At 46.6% G+C, this 9291-nt stretch overlaps 3 protein-coding genes across 3 annotated transcripts; 2 read left to right on the plus strand and 1 right to left on the minus strand.

Moving 5' to 3' along the window:
• Window positions 1–3784: 3784 nt before the first annotated feature.
• On the minus strand, window positions 3785–4892 carry GGS23DRAFT_525139 (uncharacterized protein). Its single transcript, XM_051514682.1, has 3 exons — window positions 4489–4892; window positions 4207–4442; window positions 3785–4158 (listed from the first exon to the last, which is right to left on the minus strand). The coding sequence occupies exons 1-3, from the start codon at window positions 4565–4567 to the stop codon at window positions 3835–3837; spliced, it is 639 nt and encodes a 212-aa protein (XP_051366937.1). The 5' UTR covers window positions 4568–4892; the 3' UTR covers window positions 3785–3834.
• A 486-nt stretch (window positions 4893–5378) lies between these two features.
• GGS23DRAFT_591314 (uncharacterized protein) lies at window positions 5379–6259 on the plus strand (the record flags this gene model as incomplete). Its single annotated transcript, XM_051517738.1, has 2 exons — window positions 5379–5401; window positions 5462–6259. Exon 2 carries the CDS (start codon window positions 5774–5776, stop codon window positions 6257–6259), a length of 486 nt encoding a protein of 161 aa, XP_051366938.1. The 5' UTR covers window positions 5379–5401; window positions 5462–5773.
• Window positions 6260–6504: 245 nt separating this feature from the next.
• On the plus strand, window positions 6505–7773 carry GGS23DRAFT_591316 (uncharacterized protein). Its single transcript, XM_051517739.1, has 3 exons — window positions 6505–6918; window positions 6967–7117; window positions 7166–7773. The coding sequence occupies exons 1-3, from the start codon at window positions 6682–6684 to the stop codon at window positions 7327–7329; spliced, it is 552 nt and encodes a 183-aa protein (XP_051366939.1). The 5' UTR covers window positions 6505–6681; the 3' UTR covers window positions 7330–7773.
• Window positions 7774–9291: the final 1518 nt, after the last annotated feature.

The following is a 9291-nucleotide window of genomic DNA, read 5'->3' on the forward strand; positions in this document are numbered from 1 at the left end:
GCCACGTAGATAACTGTAATTCAATTAACTATTCACCCGTTCCTTAGATGGCCACAGATAGTATATTAAGGGTCCACTGAAAAAGAAACTCGGCTTGTTAACGGCTACACGGCTAAGGACCTATCTTACCCTCGAGAACTATATATATATAGAGAGATAGCTCTGGTAGAGTAACGGCTATGAATATATTTACGACGGATACCAAGTGCTTATTAGTGCCAAGCTAAAGTGTTATGTTTTCATATTAGCTAGAGTAAGCGAGATTAGCGAGGGATCTATTCGGAGAGGAACTAGTAAAGGGCTGCGTTATAAGGTTAGTATTACGATAAACCTTCGAGGACCTGCGTTAATACGTATAGGATATTAAAATGCTAGTCGCATGGAAGGATGGCGAACTAGAATTACGTTTTAATTTAAAGAGAGAATTTGCTAAAGGAATGTATAATAAGGAACAGCAGAGGTGAGTTTAGATATATCCCAATAGAAAAACGTAGTTTAGACGCTAATAAAGCGGCTGGGAATAGGTTAATATATATCTTATATAAGCATTTACCCGATTAGCCTCTTATTATTAATCTAATGCTCTTCATGCTAGCTATATTCCTCGCCGCGGGAGCATTCAAAAAGTACGATACTATCGAATAGGTCTTGGCCGTCAAACCGCTAACGGACCAAAAGTACTGGGTTCTTAAATGGGCTGATCACGTCCACGCCTTGGATCTCCCTATCTTTCCGGAGATATCACCAGACGGTCCGACTCAGAAGATCCAGTCAGCTTCTGCGTTCTGCACTCAGGTCAAGCAATTATTACTACGGGTAGGAATGGAACAGCCCGTAACAGTACACGGCATCCGCCGGGAGAGCCTCATCCAAGCTATAAGTAGGACTTTTTACCCATTGCTCTATATCCTAGTCAGCTAATCGGAGTTAGGCAATAATTACTCGAAAGGCGAGTTAATAAAGTTCGCCGTACATACGAACTAAATAACGATAATAAGAGACTATTTAAGCTCTATTACTGTCGTAGATGGTCTAGGAGGCTTCCTTAAACTGCCTCTTCGGAGCGACTAAGCCGAGGACTTCCGGTCTATAACTATGAAGAGAAACCCTGAACTTTTCCTATCGTTACCTACAAAGACATAGGACGAGCTAAGACAGAGGGAAGATTACGTCGCCATTATAAAGAAGCTCGAGGATCTCTCTTTTAAGACGAATGCCAAAACTCGGACGGTACTTCTCAAGTAAAGACGCATGCTTAAGAAAGAAGAGCTGAATAGAATCCGTAGTACCCAGGACCGGATGCACCCGGAGGAGCGCGAAGGGAAAGGGAGGTATCATATAGACCAAGACCGTTCCTGGTTCGATCGCCTTCGACATATAATGCCAGAACGCGAAAGACTCTCATAAGCGCTCTTCTCCGTTTCTCCGCTACGAAGCCCGGAGGGTGTATCGGCTGTTAAGGATCTTCTTTCTCTTCTAAAGAGCAACTACCGAGTTGCTTATCAACCGTCACTCCGGCCGTGGCAGGACAAATGTCCAGTGCTACATTATGGAGTGGACCTCGAACGGTAAGGACAAATTCAGAGCCGAATTCGGCTTCTTATTGCTAACGCGTTCATCTACTCTAGGATACATATTGACCACAGATGGAAGCACGTCTTCGAATGCTCTATAGCGTACTATAAGGGAGGATATAAGTTCATCGAATTTTGCTCCATATATTACCGTAGAGTAGCAGGCCTAAAGTCATAGGAAAGCCACTACCAAGAGTACATCGATAGACACGAACTACCTCTGCGCTGCGACTTCGTCAAGTTCCGCCGAGCCATCGTTTACGCCGGAAGATACATGACATATATGTATAACGAACGACTGCCTCCCTTTCGACGGCTATACGGTTTTAAGAAGCAAGTGAGCTAAGAGAAACACATTAACGATTACTTCCCTATATATATAGGGAAGCTTAGTACGGCGAAGGTACTTCCGTATCCGGACCCCGATTACTCCATAGCATACGAATTGGAACAGGACTTATGATATCATCTCTAAGATACCTATAGCTATCCCCCCCGAAGCGTTAAGACGAAGACCGAAAAAGAACGGGATGTCTTTATGAATAAGGGACGTTCCCCTGTCGAGAAAAAGCGTCGCCGAGTTTACGTCGAGAAAGATATTAGTAGCTTTAAGTCGACATTAACAGAAAGCATTAAGCCGGAGGCCAGATCTATTTAGCCCATACCGATTCCTTCCAGCCCTTATAGCAGTAAACCGAAAATAAGCATTAACTCCTCCGGTACCGGTACGCCCTAGTCCTTAGTTTCTAACGTCGATTCTCTTCTTAAAGTATGCCCGTTAATCGCGTCGATTTCATTACCATCTCTTAGCTTTACCGGTAGGGAGAACCTTTGCGCCAACGAGCATACCACATCTCCCTCTTCGTCTTCATGGTTACCTAACGGCCCTAACGCATGGGGCTGGACGGAGGGACGAGCATGTTAGGCCGATATAGCGCTGTCTCTCATCTCTTATGATATGTTTCAAACGACCCTCGAGGATAAATATAAGGGGAGTATATCTAATATTCAACCTCCCCTCTGTCAGATCTCCGATCCTGTCGATTCGACGGATATCATTACTGCACATGGCAACTAAGGCGCATGTCCGGAGAAATAGGCAAGTAAAAGCCTGCGGGTTACTTTACCTTTATCTATAGTCCCCATTAAGTCGGTTAATCCGGAGCTACGGACGGACTTATTATCTACCGAGTACATGGAAGGAGTAATAACAGAGTTATATTCTATCGGCCGAGGAGGTACCGACGATAGCGGGCTCCTCTAACCTACCGTAATCGACGAGGAGGACGACATATGGGAGGTCGAGGCATTACTTGCTAGATGGAAGCAAGGGAGAAGAGTTATATACCTTATAAAGTAGAAAGGCTTCTCTAATGAAGCTAACTCGTAGGAGAAACGAAAGAACATAAGCACTAAACTAATCAATACGTTTAACATAGCCTATTCGAAGTACGGAGGGAATCATTAAGGGGTAGATTTACTCGATAAACGGATACATCAGGGAAAGGCTGAGTACTTCGTAAGGTGGAAGGGACTTCCTGGCTCCGAAAATTCTTGGGAGAAGGAATCAACCATAAGCCATGAGCGGATTAGAGAGTTTGAGGCACGCAGGAGAGGGAACACGTCAGAGCTTTGAACCAGCTGCGGATGAAATCATTTTTTGTTTGTTGGGGAGGTGGGGGGGCTACTTCCTAGTAAGCAGGGTATACCTTCATGCATCGAGATATAGGATTTTCGAACCATCCTGGCTGAAGTCGTCACAGCATCTCTACCTTGGGGGCTCGGTAACCAGTGCCCAGATTTGGGGGCAGATGTCCAGAAATAGGGTTAGTGACCTAGAATTAGGTCAGTGGCTGGTCTGAGAATTTGGCGTTAGTGGCACGGAACTGGCCGCCGCCGTGGCGAGCAAATGTTCGTTGCCCGCCCTTCCTGGCAACGGTCCGCACATTCGATGCTTGGGAAATTCCGCATGGCTAATACTGTATAACGGGGAGCGAAACCGGTGTCCTGTATTGGATATTATTACATTTTCAAGAGAGAAGTAAATCGTTTCTTGTTTTTACCACGCTACAGTTTTTAGGAGCTCGCTTTAGTAGGGTTCGGGTCCTAGGTTCAGGTTCCAACTATAGGCAATTCTTTTTTTTCCCTTTGGCGCCGTAACCGCAAGTAGTACCTTCCTGTCGTGTGCAGGGCCATATCTATACACATGCAAGCAGAGCTGGATCCCACCCCGGTATCTTGATCATTCCATTGCGCGACTCTACGTTACGCTGCGGTTCATGGCCCTATCGAAGGACGTGTCCTTTCTCAAGTCCTCCAGTATAGGCAATACTTTGTCCAGGCCAACGAAGCATCTCGCGACACAGTTCTTGAAGTAGTCGACCGTGGCTGCACAGTCTCTAACCTGGCCTTCAAGCCATTGTTGGTTGCTATGCAATCGACGGTTTTCTTCTTCCACGAGCTGTCTCTGTCTCGATTCTGCGTCTGCTCTACTTCTCAAGTCCCAAACGTCTTGGGAAAGCTTCCAATTTTCCTCCCTGAGCTTGTCGATCATGACGCTGAAGCTAGCTCCTGGGGTAGTCAACTGCACAGAAAGTTAGCGTTAGTTTGAGACTAGACTGGCTTGACATACAGCTATGACGGAGTCCAGTGCTGAGCACTGCGTACTTGAGGGTACGGCCTCGAAGGTCTTTCCGACCTCTCTGCATAGCAGTCGGTAGGTGCTGATAGAATGGTCGCTTAAATTCTTGGCGAATATCTTGGAAATGAACTCCTCTTTATCTGGGAGGGCTCGCCAGCTGTACGGATCGTTCGCGCGGGGCTTCAGGCGGACTTCGGAGGGCTTTATTTCAATCCCGAGTTTCTGGTCTAGAGGAGTCAGCTAGGCTGCCGGTATAGGGATGTATTTCCTTACGAATGTGTTTTGCCAGTTTCTCGCGGCACTCGTCCCTTCCCCGTCGGCGTTCCGTATTACTCTGACGTATTGGAGCCATCTCGATTAGTGTCTCCGGGTTTAAAACGTAGAGGATCTGTGGAAACGGATCACATTTCAATTATTTCGAGGGAATGATACATACATACTCATTCAGGACTATAAAATCCTAGACCTTAGAACTGGGCCTCTTCAACTACTTGTCGTCGAACGGATGACGCACTTTCCGAGAAGGGGCCCGAATCTGGGTCGCTGCCATGTCTGGGGACCTTTTATGCTTCTAATTACCGCGGGCCAATTGCATCTCGAGTGTGCGTTCTGACGGTACCGAAAATGGCCCACCTGCATAGGAGCCAAGGTAGGACCCCGGTGGAGGAGGTCCAGAACAAGGAACAGGAAACATGACAGAAATGGCCCGAGACAGTGGCCTGGTCACGGGATGGCGCGACAGAATGTCACCACCTTTTTCGACATATGAGAATAGCCTTGAAACTTGGTCAGGATGTCTATCGCGAGGGCTACCGAAGTGTGGTAAATGGCATTCTAGCCTGTGTATCCGCAGTGCCACAGCGCCATCTCGGGGACACAAGGAAGCTTGCCGCAAGCCACTCGCTCGCGTGGGCCGAGCAGACCCACTGACCACACCTTAAAGTCACCGAATTCATCTGATTTGCCCTACAGGAATACCTACATGACGTCCATGAAGGAGACATGCTACTGCTAAACATTTCACTCCATTGTAGACAATGTCGGCTCTGACTCCATTTCCAATATCCGGACCCTCCACAACTGAGTGCGAAGTGCCTTATCCCCTTAGTTGGCCTCATAGCTGACTAAGTACAGCCCCTTGACGGAGCCCATAGGTACTATGGACGCTTCGTTTCTTCCTGTCGAGGTACCTCTACCAGTACAGAGGCTCTAATATTCTCCATATACATATTAACCGTACCTCGAGCCGGTGGATTAGTCGCCCCTCTTCCATACGCCGGGAAGTTCTTTTTTTTACCCAATCACGGAGGCGAAGACCTTGTCGCCATAGAGTCAATTCGCTGCCCACAGCCTAGCGCCATACGAACTTCGAAGTCCTGAACCGGCATCTGAGATACTTGTGCCAAGCTACGGACAGGATTTCACAAGGTGGACGCCAATACCACTCAGCAATCCCTGTTCATGCTCTGGGAGCCAAGGAAGCAGCGTTTAGGATTCATGTTCCATCACTGATATCGCTCTGTCCTCTCTATCCAAGACTGGACACAAGAAAAAACTAATGACCGGTGCGGCCCCCGGTAGCCAAGCAGCAAGCCAGCCGGTCCCGATAGATGCCGAGAAAAACATAGGGGAAGTTGACATGCTGCTCGGCAAATGGACCCGAGGTGGGACGACTTGGTACCCTGTGAAGTGGAAGGGCTTTCATGACAAGGATAGCACGTGGGAGAAGCGAAGAGACATATACGCTGAGCTAGTCGATGAGTCGAGTTATGAATGGAACCACTTTGCGATTAAACGATTACTTGTGGAATGGAAAGGTCCGGGCGGTGACAATTCCTGGGAGAAGGAGGCGGGCATAAGTTATGTCGTGAATGTACATTTTAGGGTTTCCGTCCCAGACGTTTGGTCCTCAGGCAGAGCTGTTGGTTCCCGCCGTCCGTGCTCTTTGATTAAAGCCGAGCCGTGCATACACTGGGCTGCGATGACGTTAGGTCACTGTTCGTTTTTTTCACCAGTGTTAAATTCGAACCATGTGTCAACATGACTAATTCTGGGATCTAAATTTAGGACCTGAAGGTGGTTCAGAACAATGGCCTTTGCAGAACTGGGATTACATATCACGCACGCGAGCCGATATATTTTGAGCATTCTGCAAAATGGCCCGAATCCCGGGCCCATATTCGGTCCCGGATTTTGGCGAGAATATACCAGTACACGCCCTGGGATGGTGCAACATAGCCATATAAAGTGTACTGGTATATACAATGTACCGGTATATAAAATGTACTGGTATATAAAATGTACTGGTATATAAAGTGTACTGGTATATAAAGTGTACTGGTATATGTTTTATACCAGTACACTCATGACTGGGATAGGAAGCATACTAGTAAACCTCTCGCTTAAAAAGCGCCAAGCACTGTACACAAACGAAATGGGTAGTATGAAATAACATCATTCTTGAACATGAACCACGCCAGACATCTGTATGCTCGGCCTTCTCGCGCTGCCAAAAGGAGCTTGGCTGATACGATATACACTCCGCCGCGGTATTCGCTCCGTCATCACGCCAGGACCGGTCCACACGAAGCTCTTGAAGTCACGCTTGTCTCCCAAATTGACCTCGAGATGGATGTGGAAAACTGTGTCTTCTGCCTCGAAGTATTAGGCGGGAACAGAAAAGCTTTGGAGACCTGCGGCTGTGTAAGTTCTATAGTTCCGCTTAAGTCCACTTGCACTGACATGAAAAAGGTTGTCTGTCTGGAATGTGCAGACGGCATTACCATGGCGCAGTGTCCACGCCCGGAACATGCGCATATGAAACAAAAACTCAGACGGCTTTTTGACTCATCGTGTATGGTATGCTACGAGGAAAAACCTGTCATGATAGCTCCGAAGTGTGGTAAGAATCCCACCTAGCTAAACCGGAGTTTGACACTAACACATCTAGGTCATATCTACTGTGAGCTGTGCTATCGCAGGATCTGCCGTGATTGGAATAAAGATTGCTCTATATGCAGGGAACGAATGGCACATGCCCGGTATATTCGGCCTGCGCGGTGTGGAAGGCTGACGTGCAGATGGAAGAGAGTGGTACGATTTGAGAAACGTTGAGTTGAGCCTGATGCCTCGACTGTCTGTTTATTTACTTTGCTGCCTTCGCCAGGCCTACCGATACATTTTATTGGGGCAATTTTAGATCCTGTGTAAAAATAAATCCCAGGAGATTATTCAGCGGAACCATTGTAGCTTAGGTAAAAGTTCCCCTGTTCCCAGAGATCCTAGGTTTTTTTACAGCGGCAATATTATTGCATAGGAAAGATTGCCGCTGAAAAAAACCCGCTGCTCTCAAAAATCCTAGGAACTTTTGCAGCGGAAATCTTATTTAAAGAAAGCAGGAATCCAAAAACAGAGCTATTAGGGGTTGAAAAATGGCCACCATAGGAGGAATTGTTTATGGACCCCAGGAGCAGCAGGGGGCTTTGTCATTTCATCTAACGACTGCTTTAGTAAAGCTTAGCTGACTCACAAAGCATAAGAGGCACCGACTACATTGACTAGGTGTACCGCCCTATTACATAATCACTGAAACACGTGACGTTTTGAGCCCCTCGCCGCATTTGACTGATCAGACGAAATCGCCAGAAATGCCAGAAAACATCTATTAAGAACGAAATAACTAGGGATTACTATACAAAAGCTGTTGCCGTGCTGTGTCCTCCTCTATGAAGTCTATGAATAGCTGCCTTTCAACCCGGGCCGGCACCGGTCCGCCGGTACCGGTACGGCGCGCCTGAATGCGGGCCTTCATGACCTCGTCAAGCCGAATCTCCTCCTTCTTCTCCCAGTCAATATACGCCTCAACCTGCTCCCTAGTCCATGCCTTCTGGCTCTTTGGTGGCAGGCCCATGACCTTCCAGTCCTTATAATAGTTATAGTCCGAAGGGCTGAAGCGAATCTGTAGACCAGTAGCACGTCGATACTCTTGATTCGTCTGAAGGCTGCTACGTGGTTGCTGGTTATACCAGGTCTGACGTGCTTGCTTATAGCGATCGTATATAGCACGTGGGTTATCATATGCCTCTGGTGATGCAGCCTCTGGTGATGCCGGTGCTTCTACTACTATACGAGCTATTCTCTCTGGTGTTGTATAAGTAATAAATACAGCACGTGGAGATATAGCCTCTGTGACCGTATCTGGTGCCTGATCAGGCACTAAATTTGGTATAGTAGCCTCTGCTAGAAGCTCTTAGGCTAATGTAACAAGGGGATATGCTTGGAATAGGTTTAATTTAACTAATAATTCTATAGGGGGTCTCTTATGTCCTTGTCCCCTTTTTCTAGGTTTCCTAGTCCCTGTCTCGTCCTAATATATTCCGGAGGTACCTCCGTACCTTAGTACCGTTATACCTTACTACCGAAGCTACCTATAGCTTATCTAGGACTTTCCTTAATAGGTCGCCGAGGTAGCGGCCTTACTACCCGATATTATCCTCTTAATCCTTATAACCTAATTATTAATATAGGGCTCTATCCCCGTATAATATTATCCCTTTTCCTCGGAAAAGTTCGTTTCTAAGCGCGGGTTAGGTACCTAGGTTCGTTAGTTAGTAGGTTTATTAGGATTTTATTAATAGAATAACTTAATAGCTTCTTTCGTTCCTTCGGTAGTAAAGTATTTCTACGGTTCCTAAGTTTAGTAGCGCTTAGCCGGCTAGCCTTTTTACTTTATTAAGTACCTAATAACCTTTCCGGTCCTAGCGGAATCTAATACCTTATTTACTTCGTAGTCTTTTGCCTCGATCGGGGCTACCTCTCGTAGGACCTAGTTAGGGTTAGGTAGTTCCTAATTACTAGCGTAATAGGATTCGATAAGGAATACGTAGAAGGTACTATAAATGCGCTAGCCTCTCGGAAGCGTTAAGGTTATAGCGGTAAGCGAAACGACCTTTTAGATCTTAAAGGGGCCGAGCATTTTCTTATCTATCTTCTCTATAAGGCGCTTGGTCTTAATATTACGGGTATTTAGCATAATAAGCTATTCTACTTCTAAAGGGGGTTCCTTTTTTTTATGCT

This window comes from Durotheca rogersii (assembly GCF_024521655.1).
Source record: "Durotheca rogersii strain YMJ 92031201 chromosome Unknown GGS23scaffold_89, whole genome shotgun sequence".
In the NCBI taxonomy this organism is placed as follows: Eukaryota; Fungi; Ascomycota; class Sordariomycetes; order Xylariales; family Xylariaceae; genus Durotheca; species Durotheca rogersii.

What these genes read in the sequence shown, in the direction of transcription:
- GGS23DRAFT_525139 (XM_051514682.1), bottom strand. Translation starts at nt 4,567, where the DNA reads ATGGCTCCAATACGTCAGAGTAATACGGAACGCCGACGGGGAAGGGAC. An exon ending in GAAACTGGCAAAACACATTC is followed by an intron (nt 4,443 to 4,488) that starts GTAAGGAAATAC and finishes TGACTCCTCTAG; the next exon opens with ACCAGAAACTCGGGATTGAA. An exon ending in CACTGGACTCCGTCATAGCT is followed by an intron (nt 4,159 to 4,206) that starts GTATGTCAAGCC and finishes CTTTCTGTGCAG; the next exon opens with TTGACTACCCCAGGAGCTAG.
- GGS23DRAFT_591316 (XM_051517739.1), top strand. Translation starts at nt 6,682, where the DNA reads ATGAACCACGCCAGACATCTGTATGCTCGGCCTTCTCGCGCTGCCAAA. An exon ending in CTTTGGAGACCTGCGGCTGT is followed by an intron (nt 6,919 to 6,966) that starts GTAAGTTCTATA and finishes GACATGAAAAAG; the next exon opens with GTTGTCTGTCTGGAATGTGC. An exon ending in CATGATAGCTCCGAAGTGTG is followed by an intron (nt 7,118 to 7,165) that starts GTAAGAATCCCA and finishes TAACACATCTAG; the next exon opens with GTCATATCTACTGTGAGCTG.